This window comes from Saccoglossus kowalevskii, chromosome 6, assembly GCF_978046115.1.
Source record: "Saccoglossus kowalevskii chromosome 6, keSacKowa6.1, whole genome shotgun sequence".
In the NCBI taxonomy this organism is placed as follows: domain Eukaryota; kingdom Metazoa; phylum Hemichordata; class Enteropneusta; family Harrimaniidae; genus Saccoglossus; species Saccoglossus kowalevskii.
In genome coordinates, this window is record NC_140646.1 from 15084887 (window position 1) to 15109372 (window position 24486).

Consider the following 24486-nt stretch of genomic DNA (forward strand, 5'->3'; position numbering starts at 1 on the left):
ACAGTACAAATTTTAATATAGTTGAAAGCTTATCTGTCGGCAAATTTTGATTTATGTACCCCCAGTTGTAGGCAGTCAACTTTACCAGACTTAAATAATATTTTTTTGTTACCTCATAAATTATGAAATATTACAGAAAATAAAAACTAAAGTGTTTGTAAAGTTGTATGCATAGTCGTATGAATTATGCGAAAAATGTTATACTTTGTAACTAATTAATTTCAAATTTATTACAAATAAATAAAAGTTAAAAAAACTTGGGTAATCTGATCTTTGTTTGTAAATTTGTAAATAAAACCCTGAATGAAAACTTAAATATTAGTGAAAGTAATATACCAGTAGGTAAATTAAATTAAATTACTGTCACCTCCGTATTGTCCCGAATACCAAAACAGCAACTTTGCCAGCTAAGTTGCTGACTGATTTGCTAAGCGTGCTTCAATATCGTTACGCGATTAGAAAAGTTGGGTCAAACTAACCTCAACAGGAGTCGTCAAACTAATAGTGGAGGACTCAGACACGTTGAATATAAATAGAAGATCACAAGTTGATTGTCATTCAATTTATTTTAATGAGCGTAAATGAGTGCATTTAGCCGAAAGACTCATGATTTTTAAAGCCGTTTGAGCTAACCAGCTCTAATCGTGTAACAATGTCAAGACGCGCATAATAAATGTTTTGGATATTTTGAATATCCAAATCTCTTGCATTTAATATTAACGCTTAAAATTTCAGACATTATAAGAATTATTGTCATGATGCCAATGTTTTTTTTTTTTTTGCATACATTGAAAAGATATAGTATTAGTTATTAAAGGGTGATAGTCGTCGTGACACACATGAGATATATGGGTCTCATATAAACAAAGATGGCGACTTTGACTGTTGCGCAGATCAATGAGTACAAACTGAGACGTTACCAAGCTTTAATTAGATATTTTTTTAGGTGATTGGAAGGTATCAAAGGAGTCACCGGTGGTAATTAGTGCAAGTCGCGCCCAGGTCAAACCTCATACTTATGATTTCCATTAGAAGAGCGCCTTGGATTGTAGGAAAATCAATGTTCATCAACACAAATGCCGCACATGTGCAGCGTGACGACTGCCGCGCTTTAAATTGTAGTGACTCCAACCACTGTCAGAGTGGATAGTGTGGCTAAATAATTGAATCCTCTGATGTGATCTTGTCACTTATAATATCTATAGAACTGGTTGATACTGATGGCATTACCTTTGTTTGATGGATAAGACACTGACATGATGTCACATTGTATCAACCATCTCATGACCTCATATTAAGTGATAACCTAATATTATTTAAACTAAGGTTTTGTGAGAGATAAATGATTTCAAGGCTCTTTAAGGTCGTTCTCCTTAATTCAACCAATTAAACCAATAGACACGATCAAATTATTAGTTTGTCTCAAACATTGTGAATTGCGAAACAATTCGTATTTACCTAGTACGAAATTTTTTATAAGAAAAAAAAATGTCAAATTTGTATTTGAATTTTGGAATATGATATAGACCGTTAAATGTAGAAACCAAATATGTGTGGGAAATAGTTTTGTGACCTTAAAACCATATTGTAAAAATCAATGAAATCCCACTGGTTATTTCCTATGAGCAGCTAAGTCAGATTCTGTCACCAGTTCCGTTGCAATAGACACATAATCAGTAGACTCAAGTTCAAATTCTCTCTTGGGCTGAACACCAAAAAGTATCGACCCCTACACATTGGTTGAGTGTGCCACAGACTCAATGGGAAGGCTGATACCGCTGGTCGAGATTTATTCACTAAAGGATGCGACTTTGGAGGAACCTTGGTTAAGGTTTATAGGTGCTTGTGTTCAGCCGGGCCTGGGCCTGATTGACGATTGACGCCAGGATAGCTAATTAAATTGCCATTATGATAGAAAGATGGTAACATAGCCCTGTCACATAGTATCAAACATGGACTATGGTTTCTGTGACAAAATGCATTGTATGTCAGCACTAGCATTTGTAATTTACAGTTAAAAAATAAATGTGGCACGAAAATATATTTAAAAAAAAAAATTACAACCCACATCGTTTTATTTAAATATTTCTATCAATGTTTTGATCGAGATCTGTAACCATTAAAAAACTATGTTCATTTAGTTCCAAATTTAAAATGAAGAATTTGTTAACAATGATAGTAACCACATAAACTGTATGTACTTTTTGGCGGCTAATAGCAACAAAAATAAATGTGACACAGATCAACAGAATGTGAAAAATGTATAAAAAAATGATATAATAATAATCAAAAATAGACAAAAATGTTGACGTTCAAAGGGGATGCTTATTTAGTTTAATTGGGTGTTTGTAATTGAAGATGTGAAAGTTATAACTCCAAGTACATGATCGAGGTATGTAAATTGTCAGTTTCACTGTAATGCGTAGTGATTAAAATTTAAGTTATCTGTTCTTGTTGGATGTATTTCAGTTTTACAACCCTGTTACATTTTATTAAATAACAATTTGTAAATGTTTTGTTGAAAAAGTTGACCTTTTATCGGTAGCATATAGGGATTGTAGCATTAGACTCATGAGCGGTAGATCTGAGTTCAAAACAAGACAAAGCCTTTATGAGAAGGCTATAAATCTGCTGGAGAATTAAATGTGACTTTGGGGGAACCTTGGTTAAGGTCCACAGGTGCTTGTGTTCGAACACGCCTGGTTGACGCCAGGATAGCGCATTAAAATGGCATTATGATAGGAAGATGGTCACCCTGCCTGTTACATACATTTGTAGTCCTAAACTGGATTAGCGCATTAAAATGGCATTATGATAGGAAGATGGTCACCCTGCCTGTTACATACATTTGTAGTCCTAAACTGGATTATTCACACTTGCAATTTGCAGGAGAAACAACAGTGATACTTTAATTCGATGTCGCCTGGCACAAAAAATATTTAAAAAAGAAAAAGAAAGTTGACAAAAGATGAATGATGACTAGCATTAGGTGAGCTATCTGAATTAGTTTTTGTTTTTTTAGCTCTGCTGTCGACTTTGTCTAGCAAAGTTAATCGATTACTGATTGTCTCCTGCGACAACTTTTTACATGCATGACTTCTTTATGAAAAACGATTGTTTTGATACTTGGTTTTTATGTATCTTGGGTAGAGCTCTCTTAGATTTGTTCATTTCATGATGATATCTTCAATTCTCTAATTTTGATGAATTTTTTTGTCATTTTTGGTAAAAAGTGATATATTTAACTTCTTGATGAAAACCACAAGTTTGATTGCTTTGATATTATACATATAGGTACTACAGGTGGACTTCTCTCAGATTTGTTCATTTCATGATATCTTCAATTCTCTAATTTTGATGAATATTTTTGGTAAAAAGTGATATTTTTGTCTGATTGCTTTGATGTTATACAAATAAGTAACTCATGTGGACCTCTCTGAGATTCGTTCATTTTGTGATGATATCTTCAATTCTGCATTGCTTACAAGAGGGACAATCTCAGTCGAGAGGCTGCTTTTTAGTTATGAACCTCAGTTGTATTTATTTTGATCTACTTTTAAATGAAAATGGACAAAGTCATTGTTTCCATGGAAACAAGTAATTGTACCTTTCTTTTTATTTGTTTTTTGTAAGCATAATATCAAGAATTTGCTGCACATGGTAAAACTGTTGTAAAATAATTTTTCGCAAATATCTCAAGTCGACGAAAACTACAAGATTTTGTAGCAGTGAAAATTTCTTTGGGGGTCCTACAACCCGTGTCAGTGACTTTCACAACATTTAGTCTTCTTGAATGCCAAAAAATCCTATGCTATGCAATACAATGTTTATATATTTTAGACTAAGTCTTTTGAATTAAAGAAAAAAAACAAAAGAAAATAAACTTTGTTTAACTGGATGATACAAATCTCATTTACTTTGTAGAAACAAGACTTTCTGAAGTTCTTGTAACTTGAACGGGAGTTTCAGTTTCATGTCTTTCGTCTAGAAAAAAATAAACATTGAATACTGTATGAATGGAATCTGTTCTACCTCAATTGTTTTGTTAAATACTTTTGTATATCTAGAAAATAGTTGTACAAATGGTGTTTAAAAATGTTTAATATTGTTGTGAAACAAGTAACTATAACAGAATGTTACTCAATATTATCAGGACCAATCTAGTGTTTTTCTTTGCAAGAAGCACTGACTTCTATTTTTGATCCAAACTGTTGCTCTCAACAAGGGAAGGAAGGGAGGTTTATTTATTGAAATGCTTGGGGCTTTTCCTTTGTACTAACATTTTTTGTATTTTGGTTTGCAGTTTTTTGCCATCAATATTTTTCTTATGAACAAACAGACAGAATATAATATAGTTTGTGAATTGTCAAAAAATTCTAAATTTGATGGAACAAGTATTTTTTTAAATGGTGACATAGCTGACTTTGGCTGTGAAAGTGTTAAGGAATTCTGTTTGAAGACTTTTATGCTTGAATCTTCCAAGCCAGTTGCAGCCACCCCCAATTGCAAAATGGTTCAACCCTTGGGTATGATATTAGTGTTACACCTTATTCTTTCTGAGCAATTGGAAATTAAATTTAATGCTTTTTTTTTTGTAGCCCATTCTTCTGATATCTTTGACGAAGTGTTAAATTAATTGTTTAAAATTTGTGACGTTCAGTTAATGTCAAACACTGTTAATATTATTTAATATAGTAGATATTGGGTAGCTATCCCCAAGCTAATTTAATTGTACTTGTAAAATCAATGTTTTAACCCCAGGGACCCCCATTCTCTTATCACAGGCTACCGTCAGTCAAGGTTGCTTGCAGTAAGTCAAAATATACACTGGTTGTAATAAGTCTTGGTGTACATGAATGCTTGTGATTGATGTGTTGTTTTTAGAAAGCTGACAATGTCCTTGACTGTCTTGCTGGTTGAATTAGTATTCTCTGAGGATAAAATTCCTATGTTCAAATATCTGAGTTCAAAAGTACATCACAGTATTCTTAAAACTGATGCTGTATTTACTGCCAGTTAAATACTGCATCTCATCCTGTTAACAACATATAGCTGCTGTGGGTTATTTTCTTTTTGGTTCCTTCCACAAATACCAAACCCAAATGTACTGTATGAGAAAAGGTGGCTATGCTAGATTTGAGATCATAGGTAAATCATTAGAGGGCGGTGGTCGTCGTGCCGTGTCCTGTTCGATATGGGACTCATAGCGATGTATACAACGCGTGTAAAATACATTGTTTATTTACATGAAATTCAAACATTTTAAGTAATATGAATATCATATTTTTATAAAGAACGGTAAATAATGTTGGAAACATATACACAAGTCACACATTTAAAAATGGTCTCCCAACAACAAAAAAAGTAGGAATTTATGGCTGTCTTGAATAAATAATGACAAGAAAATTGTTTAAAATAATGGAAAAGTATAAAAAATTTTATGTCCCAATTATGTAAAAATTATAAATGTTTATTGGATGTTTTAATAAAAGAATGTTTGGAATATCATATATCGTGAATCAATCATTGATAATAAACTGTAAAATACTTTATTTTAGCTGGAAGTAATTTTCGCTGAAAAAACATTGCATTTATTTTCACTGATTTTTGGTGATTTGAAGGAAAAACATAATGAAAAAGTTATTTTCACTGATTTATCCTTTCAGCGAAAAATACTGAAAATTAATTTCAAGTGAAAATAAAGTAATTGTCCAAACAAATAAAAAATTAGGATATGTGGCTATGTCGAAATAGATAATGTTAAGAGCATCAATATGAGAGTAAATTGAATACTGTATTTACTCTATTAGAAGCACATCTCAAATAGAAGTGCATGTGAACCAACAGTGGATTGCATACCGAATCATTAAAAAAATTATCATGGAGACAATTAGAGCAAATACTGTATTTAAAAAAAAGTATCCAATGTCCCAACAATTTGCAAATTATGGATACCTTACATGGCTGTCTGGAATTAAATAATATCCGACACAACAGACATAAATTGCATGTCAGGACTGGTATATAACAATTATTTTTATTGAAGGTGAAATCCAGGAATTCCGTAAATTATATTGACACAATAAAGAATTTTTTTTTTCGATTCATAGAGAGGATTACTCAGGACAGAGGATGAAGATTACTTACTAGAGCCACTGCCAGTACATTTACATACAGTTCATAATGTTAATCAAGAAACAGAGCATCAACCTCATATGTTGTACAAGAGATCTAACTTACATCGAGTTCTCAGAAATACAGAAGAGCATGGAGAGATGTTTCATTCAAATAATTCTCATAAACAACATTACTGTGGCAGGAAAAAAAAATGTAAGTATAGTGGTGAGGGTAGGCTAAAAAATAAAATTTGTTTTTTTTGGTTCTGAGGATCCCACAAAAGGGTGTGCTGATGCTCCTTCTGATATGTTTTTTGGGTGGTGCTCTCTCAGTTTTATTCTATAGTTAAGGTGAATATTCCTGTAATTTTTGTTGAAAAAATGCTATATTGGATTTCTTACTGGAAACTGCTAGACTACTTTACGTTTACGTTTGTGGAATGGATCTCTGTCAGATTGATTTTGAGTCATTTCTCTATCACATTTCTTCAATCAGTGTTGATAACTTCAATTTGTCTACCTACTTGTTACCTCAAAAATGCTATATAAAGACTGATTCAATTTGTTTTCTATATCAAACAGTGGAGCTGCATCAGCCAACACCCTGCTAGACAACCCCCCCCCCCCCATAAATTAATACTTGCACTGACCAGGGACAAAACTATAATTTTTTCCATTTTGAAAAATCAAAATAACTTGATTTATGGCTTCAACTAAACCAATTTACTCTCACACACAAGAAATTGTTTGCAATGTTTCTGGTTGTGGTGGGTATATGCCACTTTGGAGTGAAATAAATACGTTTTGAGGTGAACGAAAGGACAGATACTTCATGTACCGTAAAATCTGTATTAAAAGCTGCATCCCTAATAGAAGTCGCACCCATTTTTTGTGAACAATTGAGAACCAAAAATTCATCATTTCTCATATGTGTATATGCTCTAATAGAAGCCGCATCCCCTCTGTTGAATTGTACCATTTTAATAGAAGCCGCGGCTTCAAATACAGATTTTACAGTACTAAGAAATATACTGCAAACAAATTATGCATCGACTCAAGTGTTTGCAATGTTGTCTGTTAATGTTACATTTATAACTAATATGTTTACACTCTGTATCTTGCGCTAGTGAAATGTCAAATATGGTAATATTGACACTTACTGACATCTCCACCATACATTACATGTTTGTGTAGTTGAGTAAATTTGTAAATTCTTGTGTCCGCTGACAATTGTGTTGGAAACTGCTCTCTCTCTCAATTTTTGAGTGCCCTGATTTATAGTTGTAAGTGGCTACTGTAATACCACGGCTACAGACTCTTATGAACACAATGTGAAACTTTTATTCAGACTGCTCCCTTGAATTATCAAATTATTGTGCAAGACATGGACAAGTATGCACCACCATATTTACATATATTGATCCGTAGTTTTAAAGCTATCAAGACAATAATTGAAGTATTGTATTGAAGAAGTTTTTATTCAAAGAACTATTAATTCAGATTTTGTATAGTGAGTGCATGGGGCATGAACTATTTCTTAAACATGAATTGACCGATTTCTTTCACATTTGGTATAAAGACAGTATACATCTGCAGTTTGGCTTTGATTTGATCAAATATGACCAACTAGCAGCTAGTATGGCTGCATCCTAGAATGTCTCCATTCATGTTCTAGGAGATACAGTTTTATATGTGTACATGTATGTTGGCAATACACATTGTGGTGTAGATGCAAGTTTTTTTTTCTTCTGAGATCTTATTTTAGATGTCTAAAGGTGATCGATTCATAGAGAGAACCATGCTAGTATTTTATTACAAGATATATAACTCAGTAGCAAAATTATTTTATTTTCAAAAAAATATAACAATAATTTATGATTTCAATTTATTTTTAAATTTCAGATCAACCGCATGTTCCAACGAAGCCATTTATTTTGAATGATGAGTATATGGATGGTGGCATACGTGAGAAAAGATCCATTGGTAGTAATGAGATACCTACGTCCAGATCAGTTGAAACTTTAGTTGTTGTTGATGAGAAGATGCTGGAAAATCATGGATCGGAAAATGTTACTACTTATGTCTTAACTGTTCTTAATATGGTGATTATTTTATTCCTTTTTTTGATTAAAAAAGACACTGTTGTGGTGATTTACTTAAAATGTCCTATAAACTATTACCAGAATAGCTATAAGGACATACTAAATAACTAACTAGTGAAATACATATAAAAAGAAGGGGTACATGAACTTGTTTCCCATTGAAACAATGACTTTGTAATTTCTCTATTCTCTAGCGGACATGAAAACAAAGAACAACCTCTCACAAAATTGTTCTTTTGGGCTACTTGTTAAAACTCTCTTGCACTGGGTAACAAAATTACTCCTTACGTGTGCAACATATCTAAATTTGGTTGCTCAGGATTACTTCAAAGTTGAGTTTATGCTGTTTTCACCAGCAATTCAACTGGCATTCCACTGCCAATCGCACAGAACTCGTAGAAATACAATGTACATGGTACAGTGGTGTGCATTCGAGCAACATAGAACGTTCTGTGGGGTAGCTCGGCCTCCGAGAATAGTGTTAATTTAACCCCTACTCTGATTGCCATTGATGATTGGTCAAAATACATACTGAGAGTCATTATTAGAAAACTGTTACAAATAGACAGCCACAGGAAATAACTTTGAATAGTTTCAGAAAATTTAAAAAAAAGTACTGTGAAATACTTTATTTTAGCTGGAATTAATTTTCGCTGAAAAAGCTTTTTGGGTGTTTTGTATGGAATTTATTTTCACTGATTTTTGGCGATTTGAATGCGAAACATAGGAAAAAAAGTATATTTGCTGGATTTTATTTTCACTGTAGCATCCCTTCAGTGAAAATAGTGAAATAAATTTCCAAGCGGGAATAAAGTATTCTACAGTATTAGTTGTAAGCAACTTAATAGACTGTGTTGAAAATGTAATAGTTCCGGTAATTGCTAAGAAAAACAAAGTACCAACTTGGTTTTGTGAGAGAGGGCGCCCTATTTTCTAATGACTTTGGTTCCGTTTTTAAATACAACATTGAAGATTGTTAAATTGTTGTCAGATAAACAATTTGTTCAAGAGAATATAGCCAGATATTTCAGCCAAAATACACTAGTGTTTTATAAGATACCATGATGTGATGTTATCAACGGTATTCACAACAGATTTTCACAAGATTCGGCGCAATTCTGCATTATAACGTTATAATTAGCCATTTTTATTTTCCTCATATTCTACAATTATTGACTTGCAGTCTTTTACACCCGTAAAATAATCTTGGAATTTCTGTTTAGCGAATATATTGTTTTAAAGTTTGCAATGAGGAATTCTGTTGAATACCAACATGCCTCGTATCTATTACTATAGGAAATCACCCGTTGTGATAAACCTAATTACATCATACTATTTGTTCAAAAAAAAAACATGTTTGAATAAATGTGCTAATCTGGGAAGTTGTAGGGCATATATATAGAAATAAATGTTGACATAAATTAAGTCTGTGTTTTTAGTCTTCAGTGACGCCAAGGTCTGTCAGACTGGTTGTATCTAAGCAGGTCATCTGTTCAACCTGTTAGAATGCGTAATTTATTTTTCACATTCTAGGTATCAAGCTTGTTTCAAGATGGCAGTATTGGTGATTCTGTGGACATTGCTTTAGTTAGTCTAGTTTTGTTAGAGGACGCACAGGTTAGTAGATAATTTTTTATTACATGCAATAACAAGGTTTGTGTTTTATTATATTTGATTAATTAGCGAAAAATTATTCCCCCAAAAAACATTGCTCACAGATACTGCTCATCAAATATATGTGTTTTTTGCATATTAAATGCATATTAATTAAACTAATTTACATAATCAGTATACTCAATAAATTGAGTTGACAGAACAGTGTTGCTCAGAGCGTTGATTGTGCATTAAGTTCACCAGAGAACAGTGAATTTGGTAACTGACCAAGGTTATGAGGTTATTCTCCAAATGTCAGAGACTTTTAATCGAGGTGGTAATCAAAAGTCAAGCATCTTTCAAAGTGAACACGCTGATTTATATTAGGATATGTATTGACAAGTAGAACTTTTTTGACATCAATGTAGATTTACAAAACAACTTTTGCACATACTAATACATGTACACAGATCAATATAAAAAAATTGGTATCAATGAGACAAAAACTGTACCGGTACTGGTGTGTTTTAACTTGATTTATGTTATGCTATTATCCTAGTGTTTTCTAATGAACAAAGTATGTAGGCGCTAATTCTACTTTGTAATTCAACAATTAATCTGCACTGGTCTGTATGCTGTGTTCCGTTCTAAGTACTTTTCATACAGTGTAATTGGCTAAATAATAAAATATGATGACTGATACTTTTTTGAAAGCATTAAAAGCATTAAAAGCTGATAAGAACAACTTGTTGCTTGTAAGAGTTTGGAGATGAGTTGCTGTCACGCTATTGGTCAGAGTGCTGCTCCATTATAATGACACACATGGAAGTGGAATTCTGAAAAAGTGAAAAGTTTTGGTAACTGTAATATAATATTTATTTCACAGGCGGGTTTATCCATTAGCAATCATGCAGACCACTCATTGCAGAGCTTTTGTCAGTGGCAGTCAACGTTACAAAGTTTAAACGGTTCTCGACATGACCACGCTATACTTCTAACTGGAATGGATATCTGTTCTTATAAAAACGAACCGTGTGATACCCTTGGTGAGTATATTTAAATGGCGTTGGTCGTCGTGCAGCATGTGTATGTATTCCTTATTTTACACACATTGTGTTGTGTACGCGCTATGAAAAATATAAGAAATACCCCGGTAAGTGCTGCAAAATTCGGGCAAGAAATTCTGGTGATGAAAAGGTTTAATCCAAGTGTTTGTGCATGGTAAATGAAATCTAGTTACTATCAATTATTTCTCAAGAGACAATAAATCAATGAAAAACAGTTTCCACAACAATTGTCATCTGACACAAAAATTTGCAAATTTATTCAACTATGCAAACATGTAATGTACATGTATCATGGTGATGTTAGAATGTGTCAATATTATACATATTTTAGATTTCACTAGCATAGATAGACTGTCGTCAGTCGGTCGTACATAATATTAATCTGTTATTATTAATAAATATTGTGTATAAACGTAATAGGCGTGAATAAATTGTGAATGCCGGGACAGTGAAATGCATTTCCCATCAAACGCCGAAAGCGTTTGAATGTCTGGAATGCTCAGTTATATTAGGCCCAAGTCTATAGCATAGAGATTGTGCCACAGACTCGATGGAGAGGCTAAATCCACTGGTCAAGATTCATTCACAGATGCAGTTAAGGTTTATATGTGCTTGTGATCAGGCCTAGTTGACTTGGTAGAATGTTGGTTAATTTAAGGTCCACATGTGCTTGTGAAACTTTCTCACTATGAAATTTTGCTATTTTGGAATTGATTGGGAAACTCTCCATATTCACATTTTACCTAATTAGCAAAATTTGTATTTCAAATATGAAACGATTCCATGGTATTTTCAAGGTGACAGACATTTTTGGAAAACAAAGTTCCAATAATATTTCCCATTTTGCTCAGTCAAGTGCTTGGATTGCAAAGATAAGGTTATTACAATATTACCGAAAAGTATGTGTAGTAGACGACCTATGATATGCATTCATCAGTAAGCTCATTTTGGGACGTCTTTGTGCATATTTTGCAGTACCCATGTACATGTAATAACCTCATCTTATATAAACTGTACACCTATGTGGATTGTTTGTGGGAATACAGTACAGAAAAAAAGGAAATAATTAAGATTTATTTGATTTATTAAAATGGTTATGTTGAACAAAAAGACTAAATTCAGGACGAAATATTAGCACATCATAAAAAACTACTGCTACAACTTGAATACATCACTACAGACATGCATGCTCGCACATAGTAAGCCTAACCTTTTCACCACCAGACGCACACATTTTTCTGCATTTTTTTCTTGTATTCTTCAATATTTTTGGAAATGAATCCTAATTTTGAAAACAACACAAAATTTAGGTAAATGTTTAGTTTTCATCCCCAAAAAATTGGCTATTTTTGTCCCAATCTTCTGAAGAAGATGTTGCTATCTCATGATCAATTTTTTTTTTTTATAAATTGGGCTAATTCAACATTCATGTCAGTGTTCTAATTACCTATGATTATTATGAATTTGTTCACTTCTGCTGTCAAATTTGTGAAATCATTTATTTGTTTTCTGGCTTCTTCATATAATTTCTGTCTTTGATCGATGTAAAAAAGGCAGGTAGTGACAAAGTGGTATTCATCTTCTACTTCATTCTTTGACTTTGAGCAAAGATTGCAGATTTGTTTTTCTGTTGGTGATATCAGAATAAATAAATAAAAAATCAGAATATTTTAAAAAAATAGTTAATTTTTTTTTTTACAGGATTTGCACCCATTAATGGTATGTGTAGTAAATATCGTAGCTGTACAATAAACGAAGATACAGGACTTGGTTTAGCATTTACGATAGCGCATGAATCAGGACACAAGTGAGTGATTTTTATGCTGTTATGACGTTCCCATCAGTCAACTGAAACAAATTGATTTTGGGGGATTCCATTTTGACTCCAGATTCCTCCAAAATCAATTCTGTTACAGGCATACTGTTTGTAAATGAAACTTGATTTACTATAAAATACTTTATTTTCCTTTTAAGGGAGGATTATTTGCAATTTGAGGAATATCCAAGAGATATGGGTACATTACAAATTTCTACAAAATTTTGACAGGAATATTTATCACTGATAAAATATTTTTATATTTAATGCAAATTAAAGAGGAAACTTAAAATCTGATCAAAGTCTCACTATTTTCTCACTAATTTGCTTGCACCTATCTCATCACATTTCCAATATATACAAATTCTTGCAAAGATCTTGTATGGTCAGATTCTAGTAATGGAAGTTAATTTCTGAGCCAGTATGGTAATAAAATGTAAGTTCATAAAATAAATGCACTGATTATGTGTGCTGTACTATGAACTATAAATATGGACATCATCACTTCACAGTGGCTATTACGATCAAATCATTTCAGGAAGTCTGCGTTGGTCTGTTATCACTTCTAATAAACAACAAGATTAAGAGTCCACATTTGTTTGCTATTCAGTTTTACATCGTTGTCAGTGCCGCGGCGTGGTAGTAAGCAACAATTTAAGTTTAGTATTAAGAGTTTATTTATATGTGGCTGCTATTTACTGAAGCCTTTCAAATTGAGATACTTGTATTATCAATAAATATGAAATTATTTTGAAAGTTAGTTACTTTCCGTTCTCAATAGATATTTCATTGTATACTGGTATGTCTTTTTCATGTTGTTTCCTGACTATAACTGGTTATTCTATCTTAGTGATGAATAAGCTAGTCAATTCTTTTTGGGATTAATTGCACCATGGAATCATGGCAGTTACCCATTTAGATTATATAGCACTTTGGCTGGCTGTATCTTGGCTGACATAATGAAATACTTTATTTTGCTGGAATTAATTTTCGCTGAAAAGCCTTTTTGGGTGTTTTGTATTGATCTTGTTTTTATTGATTTGTGATGAGTTGAATGTGAAATATAGAAAAAAAAAGATATTCACTGGATTTTATTTTTTACTGAGTCATCCTTTCAGCGAAAATAAATTCCAAGCGAAAATAAAGTATTTTACAGTACAGTAAATGCAATAACAATTTGTTGATTTTTAAATTCCCTTTTTTTGCTGATAAGTAAAATTCACTTAAAATCAAACTCATGTGAACATGTAGAATAACAATAGAACTTAATGTTTCACAGTCAAGTTCATGAACCCAGTGAAATTGCTCAAAACGTCAAAATATCAAAATTAAATGTCATTGAAAATAAATGCTTTTACAGTACTGGAGCACATGTTGCTAAAATTACCTCAATACACTCATGGTCTAATTTGTCAACTTCAGTAACTTCCAGTGATTTCCAAACAGTAAGTCAACATATACTACATATGTTTATCATCAGTAGTTTACGTAAACACACTGAATACTGGGTTTTGGTTGAAGTATGTTGCTAGAACTTGACAATGATCTGTTTATAAAGAGTTGTAGTAGGCACTCAATGTTGCCGATAATGGTTTATATCCGGTGTCTGTGTATGACTTCATGACCTATGTGGCTTATGATCATCCACATACATGTACTTATCCTGATGGATTAAATTAGTGAAAATAAAATCCATACAAAACACCCAAAATGTTTTATTCCACCTAAAATAAAGTATTTTTAAATTACAGCTTTTATTTTGTGATGTGATACTGTACAGTAAACAGCTTTATTTTTTGCAAGCGTATTCATGAATTCAGGAAAATTTAGAAGTGAACATTTGATTCAGAATCTTCAAGACTAGTATCATTGACTCACAAAATATCGTTTCCATGAACGCCATCAAATAATATCACAAAACTTGATATGGAGAAAGATAAACAGTATACAATAATTATTAGCCATTGAAAATATTCTAAGTTTGACTGTTTGTGGTTGTTGACTTTTGACACTGCTGGTATCTCATAATTATCTGTGACTTTGTCCAGCGTTTTATAGTATTTTTATTAGTCTTGTAAATTGCAATAGATGGATTATTTACTGAATAGAACTGGACAGAAGCAACGATTTGACTCTTTGTGTTTATAGGTTGAATTACGCAGTTTACATCGCTTGGTTCGTTAGTTATAAATATTGTTAACTAAGCGTCTATTTCAAAGCAATATATAACTGGTTGGTGTTTCTGAAAGCACGTTGTTTTAAACTAAATGTTTCTTGAATTTTGTGTGTGCATCTTGATGTCAGTGCTAAATCATTGGTTGGTGTGTTGGATTTCAGTCTGTCTGTTAGGTTATAACTTTAAAATGATATATTACGTATATAAATACTATTAAATTTAAAGAGTCACAATTGTTCAAATTTTGATGTGTTGTATAGTTTGCATATTGCACAATGGGGTGTGATGGGGTGCTTAATGTGTGTCTACAATTGTCTCTATGTACCGGTATGTGACGTTTGGTCTGGCAAAATTAGCTTGTAAAGTCAATGTGTTCACTATGAGTCTCCCGCTAGTGGTTTGTTTTGTCCGCTATGTTTTAAGATGGCTGTCAATCCAAATTTGTTTCTGTGGTAACATTGCATCATGTATTCTAAGAATGCATCCTATGTAATATTTGTTTCTGTGGTAACATTGCATCATGTATTCTAAGAATGCATCCTATGTAATATTTGTTTCTGTGGTAACATTGCATCATGTATTCTAAGAATGCATCCTATGTAATATTTGTTTCTGTGGTAACATTGCAACATGTATTCTAAGAATGCATCCTATGTAATATTTGTTTCTGTGGTAACATTGCATCATGTATTCTAAGAATGCATCCTATGTAATATTTGTTTCTGTGGTAACATTGCAACATGTATTCTAAGAATGCATCCTATGTAATATTTGTTTCTGTGGTAACATTGCATCATGTATTCTAAGAATGCATCCTATGTAATATTTGTTTCTGTGGTAACATTGCATCATGTATTCTAAGAATGCATCCTATGTAATATTTGTTTCTGTGGTAACATTGCATCATGTATTCTAAGAATGCATCCTATGTAATATTTGTTTCTGTGGTAACATTGCATCATGTATTCTAAGAATGCATCCTATGTAATATTTGTTTCTGTGGTAACATTGCATCATGTATTCTAAGAATGCATCCTATGTAATATTTGTTTCTGTGGTAACATTGCATCATGTATTCTAAGAATGCATCCTATGTAATATTTGTTTCTGTGGTAACATTGCATCATGTATTCTAAGAATGCATCCTATGTAATATTTGTTTCTGTGGTAACATTGCATCATGTATTCTAAGAATGCATCCTATGTAATATTTGTTTCTGTGGTAACATTGCATCATGTATTCTAAGAATGCATCCTATGTAATATTTGTTTCTGTGGTAACATTGCATCATGTATTCTAAGAATGCATCCTATGTAATATTTGTTTCTGTGGTAACATTGCATCATGTATTCTAAGAATGCATCCTATGTAATATTTGTTTCTGTGGTAACATTGCATCATGTATTCTAAGAATGCATCCTATGTAATATTTGTTTCTGTGGTAACATTGCATCATGTATTCTAAGAATGCATCCTATGTAATATTTGTTTCTGTGGTAACATTGCATCATGTATTCTAAGAATGCATCCTATGTAATATTTGTTTCTGTGGTAACATTGCAACATGTATTCTAAGAATGCATCCTATGTAATATTTGTTTCTGTGGTAACATTGCAACATGTATTCTAAGAATGCATCCTATGTAATATTTGTTTCTGTGGTAACATTGCATCATGTATTCTAAGAATGCATCCTATGTAATATTTGTTTCTGTGGTAACATTGCATCATGTATTCTAAGAATGCATCCTATGTAATATTTGTTTCTGTGGTAACATTGCATCATGTATTCTAAGAATGCATCCTATGTAATATTTGTTTCTGTGGTAACATTGCATCATGTATTCTAAGAATGCATCCTATGTAATATTTGTTTCTGTGGTAACATTGCATCATGTATTCTAAGAATGCATCCTATGTAATATTTGTTTCTGTGGTAACATTGCATCATGTATTCTAAGAATGCATCCTATGTAATATTTGTTTCTGTGGTAACATTGCATCATGTATTCTAAGAATGCATCCTATGTAATATTTGTTTCTGTGGTAACATTGCATCATGTATTCTAAGAATGCATCCTATGTAATATTTGTTTCTGTGGTAACATTGCATCATGTATTCTAAGAATGCATCCTATGTAATATTTGTTTCAATTGTATTAAGCAAAGTTTTTGTTGTAAAGTCCCTGTCAAAGTTTGCTCTAGGAGATGTGCAACCCCAATTGACAAGTTTTGAGTTCTGTCGTTACCTTAAAAACTTGCACACAATCGTGTAAAAACTCTCCAATTTCAGCTGCATACAAATGTAGATAGGATATTTGATTTTGCCGCTTAAACCAGCGATAGATGATCAGAACACAAGGAACAAAGAAAACAAGTCAATAAATTGTGTGAGCTAGAAATAACCCCTAACCACATTCTCGCACAACAACTGACTGATGGTGCTATAACTCGAAACTCGTTCATTGACGTACATGCAAGACAAAGGTATCAAATCATGTTGGTCCATGTATTGAAACTTAAATTACTGTTTAAAACACTTGTACATGTGTTTATTGTATGTTGGATTTTTAAAGTATGACTTATTTTAGACATTGATGTACCTCTGTCATTTACGTATGTTTTTTTTTTTCATTTCAGTTTTGGTATGATACATGATGGAGAAGGGAATGACTGTAGTAAATCACGTGGTCATATTATGTCACCGACAATGACAGGAAATAATAATGGTATTTTTTCATGGTCACAATGTAGCAGAGAATATCTTGAAAATTTCTTGAGGTAAGCTTTTTCATCATTTCCTTGTACAGTAGCTGTTATGCGACACTATCATTGTTCTGCCATTGTTTTTACTATGGAAATCGAATGCTATACACGATTAAAAGTGTAAACATTGCACATGGTTGTAACTAGCTGTATTACAAAAAATGCTCTATGTGCAAATATGACATGTAACTTTGTTAATCTAAAATGTATGTAGCCTCTGAATTGGCTTATATCATTTTTTGTTGTGTGAGCCTTCCCTATGTTCTTGGAAATTTCTGACAATAGTGGCTTATTATCATCTTCAGAGCTGTTATTTCTAGAGGGGCACAACTTAGATAACTCTGAACAAACTTGCTCAATTTGTTGAGTTGTTTTAGGGATAATGATACAACCATGCAATAACCCATTGAAATGCTAATCGAATAAAATTTTATGGTTTAATGTTTCAATACAATATCATGTATTAATTCTGTACTTTGTGTGCTTGTCATGCATTATTTGAAACTGAATAGTACAGCGCCCTCTAGAGCTAAATAATTTAATTCTCTCATTTTTTGTGGTTGATCAATACAGTTTTATGAAAGTCTTTGACTGATACTTTGTGAATATAATAGTTATTGCTTTACAAGGTCATATGTGAAAGAAAAAAAATTGTGGTCACAGACCAAATTGTTAAGATAAACATGACATTGCTGTATGTTGATTATGGAATTAATACTAGTATGGAACTCTATAAAGGTAAAAGTAAAACATGACCCCTTCAATTAGAAAATTTGTTCCTATTTAAGTAATGAGACAATGTGTCAAAAACTATATTTTTAAAAAATAAAAAAAAGGGAGAGTATTAGTTTTGCTAATTAATGGGTAATAAATTAGGGCAAAAAGAAATTTCACAAATTTTAGGAAATTAAAAAGAAAAGTTTTAAATATGGGTTAATGAATTTTTCAGTTATTTTTTTTTTCCTAAATTTGTTACAAAAATTATCTCATATTTCTAAACTTCGTCATGCAGTGTTTGAATTCTGCATAATGAATGTTTATTTTCTATGCACTATATAGTTACCTAGGACCCACCCAAACAATTTGTTGACTTTAGATAATTTATGTACATTTCTTTGTAGTTCTTCCAAAGCAGTATGCTTACTGGACCAACCTGCTGCTATTACTGGCTATGAATTTCCTGCCAAGTTACCTGGGGAACTCTACGATGCTGATATGCAATGTAAATGGCAGTTTGGAGAAAGTGCTAAACTCTGCACTTTTGACTTCGGAAAGGTATCTGCATGTAAGCTCTTTATAGGTATTTCTTCAATGTTAGATGTCTGACTTGTGTAGGTATACCAGTATCTATCTTTCTTCGCTGTCTTAGATATCTTATATGTATTTCTTTGTCCGTAGTGAAAATTGAAAATAACAAAAATATTCTTTGTAAATTGTAGAATACATGAATTCATGCGATAAGTAAGTATAATCTTTTCACCACCAGTTCTCTCTTTTCATCACAAATTCACAAAATAGTCCAGTTTATAGTCTGCACTTTCCTTCAGAAGATTTGAACAAAAATAGAAAAATTCAGTCAAAACTGAAAATCCAAAATTAGGGTTCATTTCCAGAGATATTGAAAAATGTAAAAAAAATATGCAGACAAATTTGGGTGAGAAAGTCTGGTGGTGAAAAGGTTAATAATCTCTCTAGTTGGTACTTGCTGACAGAGTCTAACAAATCCCTGCACTGTCTCACTACAAACCTGCAAATAGTCTATGTATACGAAATAATTATTGTTTTCAACATTGTTATTTCTAAAACCAAGTCATTTCTGTTTTTTAGAGTTTGTGTAAAGCCCTCTGGTGCCATAAAAATCAAAGACAGTGCGAGACGAAATTCCTTCCAGCAGCAGAAGGGACATCATGCGGCCATAGTAAATGGTGTCGACGTGGAGTCTGCGTGAATTACGGTGACGCTGGTCCATCTGTAATTCATGGGAATTGGTCGGCATATGCAGAGTATGGTGAATGTAGCCGGACTTGTGGGGGCGGTATAACATACAAAGAAAGAGAATGCAATAATCCCAAGCCTCAATACGGTGGAAGGTATTGCCAAGGAGATAGTAAATCTTACAGAATGTGTAATATACAGGTAAATTTAAGTTACCTTCTCTGAGTAACGTTTTTCTCATGAACTATTCTGTCCTGTATAATAAGCACTCCAGGTAATCATCTCAAATGCTTGTTGATTAGCTTAAAGCGCGGTAGTCGTCGCGCCACGCATGTGTTAGATATATGGGTCTCATATAAACAAAGATGGCGACTTTGACTGTTGTGCAGATCAACAAGTATAAACTGAGACGTTACCAAGCTTTAATTAGGTATTTTTAGGTAGTTAAAAGGTATCGAACGAGTCACCGACGGTAATTAGTGCATGTCGCGCTCAGGTAAAACCTCATACTAGTGATTGCCATTAGAAGAGCACATTGGATTGTGGGTAAATCAATGTTTATCAACACAAATGTCGCACATGCGCAGCGCGCCGACTCTCGCGCTTTAAAGCATGGAACTACAAATCATGGAAAAAACAAATGTATTATGAGGATTAAAATAACATTTGCTTCAGTGAGATTAACTATAGAGGCCCATGACTGTGTTGTTCCTTTAAACATAATGGTTCTTATTTGTAAATAGCTGCTTAGATACTGATGAAATAGATCAAACAATACAATTTGTTTTTCCCTTTAAATACTGTTCCATTCTCTCCTCTTATTATGCTCACTATTCCATATCCATGCTTATATAGAAGGGTAAAACTAAAACAAGTTGTGTAGCTAGATCTTTCCAAAACAAGACGCTTACTCTCATTTGCAAATAGGATACTGTAAAGGTATTAATTATTGCTAAATTAAATCTACGTCAACATGTAAAATAACAAAAGATCTCGTTTTTCCTGCCAAGTTTGTGAACTTTAAAACCCAGTGAAATTGGTTTTACAGTATATTGTAAAATTTTAACTTCATACAAGAATCTCCATTCAGCTCTATGGTTTCCCAATGTATATATGATTATTTTGTTCATTCCAGGATTGTCCCAGCAATGATATTGATTTCCGATCTCAGCAATGTGCAGCATATAACAGTAAACCATTCAGAGGATTCTATTATAAATGGAAACCATACACACATGTAGATAGTAAGTAAAACCAATAGGTTTACATATGGCTGATAAATATAATGGTATTCTTGTATCTTGATCAGAATGATTTTGTTTTTAAATCTTAGTTATACTTTTTAGCTCCGCTGTCGACCTTGTCGAGCGGAGCTTATCATATGAGTGATTGTCCAATGTCGTCCGTGTCAATGTTTTACTTTTTTGACTTCTTCTTGAAAACTATAAGCTATAAGTGTATATATACCTTGGGTAAACCTCTCTCAGATTTGTTCATTTTGTAATGATATCTTTAATTCTCTAATTTTGGTGAATATTTTTGTCATTTTTGGTAAAAAGTGATATTTTCGACTTCTTGTTAAAAATCGCAAGTCCAATTGCTTTGATATTACATATATAGGTACTACATGTGGACCTCTCTCAGATTTGTTCATTTTATGGTGATATCTTCAATTATATATTTTTGATGAATATTTTTGTCATTTTTGGTGAAAAGTGATATTTTTGAATTCTTGTTGAAAACAGAAAGTCTGATTGCTTTCTATTGTTCATTTTCTAATAATATCTTCTGTTCTTTAATTGCAATGTGCATTGCTAACAGCGAAGCTGTTTAAGCCGACAGGCTGCTTGTTGATTATTGCTGCATATTTAGTTCCTTATTTGCATAATTACTTGATATTTTGATTTTTGATGTGGAAAAGTTCAAATGAGATATAGAAGTTAGACTTGTATTTATATGAGGGTTTGTGTTTTACATACCGGTATATACCCAAGTTCAAAGATACACTAGCTATCTGCTAATCTTGGATCTAGACCTTTGGCTCTCCACCAATCACAAGGAGTTCATTTAATCCAATGGAAGTTGTGACTATTCTGTGCATATTAATTAGTTAATTTGCATGTTAATAAGCTGATTGGGTCATGTATAATAATTATAAATAGATATTTTGAAAAAGAGTGGATTTATTTTCACTTGGAATTTATTTTGCTGTAAATATCATTTTACATTCAACTCATCAAATATCAGTGAAACTATATTTCATACAAATTTGCAAAAATTTGCTTTTCAGCAAAAATTAGTTCTAGCAAAAATATTTTACAATTGATTAAATTGTGATGTATGATAAATCTGCATGTTTAAACATTGTGATAATTATATACATAATAATTAGCTAATTGTGATACTATAACGTTATTACGAAGATACCTCAAAGTATGGATGAAGACAGTACAACGGCAGTATTGACCGACGCGCAGCGGAGGTCGATGCGAAAGCGTACTGTCTGAGTGCATACTTTGAGGTATCTTCGTAAGAACCTTATTATTATACATCTTTTCCCTTTCAAGGATACATCTTGGAAATGCCGAAATCCAAAAAAGTTTAGAACAGAATCAGCGAACTTCTTTGTATGGAGTCCGGTCAAATCCTGGTGGCAGCCATGTTTGTTTTTATTATTAGAGGACGCTTACGCGCGTAATCATTCCATATTTGGAATTCGCATTTCTAAATATGATATTATGAAAATACCTCGTAAAATACCGCAAAATTACAGCACGCTGTAACTTATGGCATTACGGTGACAGATGTATAATAAAATGTAATTATATACATAATAATTAGCTAATTAGCATACAATATTAATGTCATTTCTGATTCTAACATGTTTTATTGATATTAAACATGTATCTAAGCAACAAGTAGTTGAAATATAATTATACCCCCTCGAACACCGATAGCAAAATGAGGTGGATGCGCAGTAAATTGATACTCACTGTATTGAATTAAACAGATGAACCAAACACAAGATAATAACTACCACAATCTATCTATTTATCTATCACAATTTATCTGTGAAAATCTAAATTTTAATAATAATGCATCTTTTAATATTAGTAAACATACACATGTAAAGATTACAGTTTTACATTGACAACACTCTGATTTCATGAAATATCCATATCAAATACAACATGGCGTGGAAATGACTGGTGCCTTAAAATATGATTCATACATTCTCTGAATATACATTGGCTTTACAGGAAAGGAATCGTGTAAATTGTACTGCATAGCAGAAGACTATGATTTCTTCTTTGCATTGTCTAGTAAAGTTATGGATGGTACACCATGCAGAGAAGATTCACTGGACGTTTGCGTTAACGGGAAATGTGAGGTACCAATGAAATGTTTATATCCCTGTATAACGTGTATGTGCTTTTGTGGTACCAACTTTACACTGACTTGTGACGTTGGGACCAACATTGTGACGACCCTCACTATTTTCATAATTTATATTAATATTTAATCAAATTTTAGGTATGGTTCAATTTTTATTAATATTAATATAATTATACCATACCTCCCCCTTTTACTTAACCTAAGTTTTGCAAACATTTCTATGTTCAGTCGCGGGATATTTTATTTAATTAAAACGCAATTCTATGTTGAATTGCATTGAAATTGAGTTTAATTAAACTCCAATTAAAACGCAACCCTATTGATTTCATATCACAACTATAATAAAAGTTAATTCAACTATATTAAAAGTTAATCCAATGTGTGTTGTTAAAACGACGGTAAGACGTGAATGTGTATGTGTTAACGAGAATGTGTACCGTTAAACAATCTGTCTAGAATGTGCTGCACTCTCCAGTAGAAGTACATGTGAGCCAAAAATCTCACTTTGTCATATTTCAACTTAAAATTTACCTTGAATGATGAAGACATTATAGTAATTATGTTTAAAGACTCTGAAAACTTGAACTACCAGATATTATGTACTTAATTGTATTTCAATACAGTCTGTTGGATGTGATCATGTGCTTGGTTCTTCAACTCGTTTTGATGGTTGTGGTGTGTGCAATGGGGATAATACTACCTGTGACTTCATAAAAGGTGTTTTTATGGAACAGCCAGCACACAATGGTAAGTCACAATATAAAGGTTATTATGAATTGAATACTGTCAAACCATAGAATCTAGGGATACTATGAGGTTATTACGATACCTCAAAGTATGCACGAAGACAGTACAGCGGAAGTATCAACCGACGTGCAGCGGAGGTCGATGCAATGGCGTACTGTCTTTGTGCATACTTTGAGGTATCCTCGTAATAACCTTATTATTATACATCTTTTCCTTCCAAGGATACATCATCGGAATGCCGAAATCCAAAAAATTTAGAACAGATTTTGAATCAGCTAACTTCTTTGTGTGGAGTCCGGTCAAACCCTAGTGGCAGCCATGTTTGTTTTTATTATTAGAGGACGCTTACATGTGTAATCATTCCATATTTGGGATTTGCATTTCCTTTTATGGTAGAATGAAAATATCCCGTAAAATACCACAAAATTACTGCACGCTGTAACTTATGGTGTTACGATGACAGATGAATAATTTTATTCATGTTTAAACAAATAAATCTGTTTATTGTTCCCCATTGTCTTTTAATTTCATTAAGGAAGTAATCTTACTAACAACCCCATGCAGACTAGGAAATACATCAGGTTTCACTCTTTGTACCAAAAACCATAATTTCTAGCTATCTCGGCCAGTGGAATTGGCCTTCCAATTGAGACTGTGGCACAATTACCAAGGGTAGGGGTCAACCCTTTTTGGTGTTCAGCCTAAGATAGGATTTGAACTTGGGTCTACCAATGCAACAACCATTATGCTACTCATTCTGATGAATCTTTA

General features: G+C 32.6%; 1 protein-coding gene across 1 annotated transcript in view; it reads left to right on the forward strand.

Moving 5' to 3' along the window:
- LOC102803394 (A disintegrin and metalloproteinase with thrombospondin motifs 18-like) overlaps nucleotides 1–24486 on the forward strand; it is a 97522-nt gene that overhangs the window by 51670 nt on the left and 21366 nt on the right. Inside the window, exons 4-14 of the mRNA XM_085500101.1 lie at nucleotides 6111–6330; nucleotides 8019–8218; nucleotides 9752–9835; nucleotides 10698–10857; nucleotides 12580–12685; nucleotides 17512–17652; nucleotides 18759–18912; nucleotides 19465–19773; nucleotides 20708–20816; nucleotides 22833–22963; nucleotides 23592–23715. Coding sequence (XP_085356227.1) covers nucleotides 6111–6330; nucleotides 8019–8218; nucleotides 9752–9835; nucleotides 10698–10857; nucleotides 12580–12685; nucleotides 17512–17652; nucleotides 18759–18912; nucleotides 19465–19773; nucleotides 20708–20816; nucleotides 22833–22963; nucleotides 23592–23715 — 1738 coding nt within the window. The remainder of the gene's footprint in view (nucleotides 1–6110; nucleotides 6331–8018; nucleotides 8219–9751; nucleotides 9836–10697; nucleotides 10858–12579; nucleotides 12686–17511; nucleotides 17653–18758; nucleotides 18913–19464; nucleotides 19774–20707; nucleotides 20817–22832; nucleotides 22964–23591; nucleotides 23716–24486) is intronic.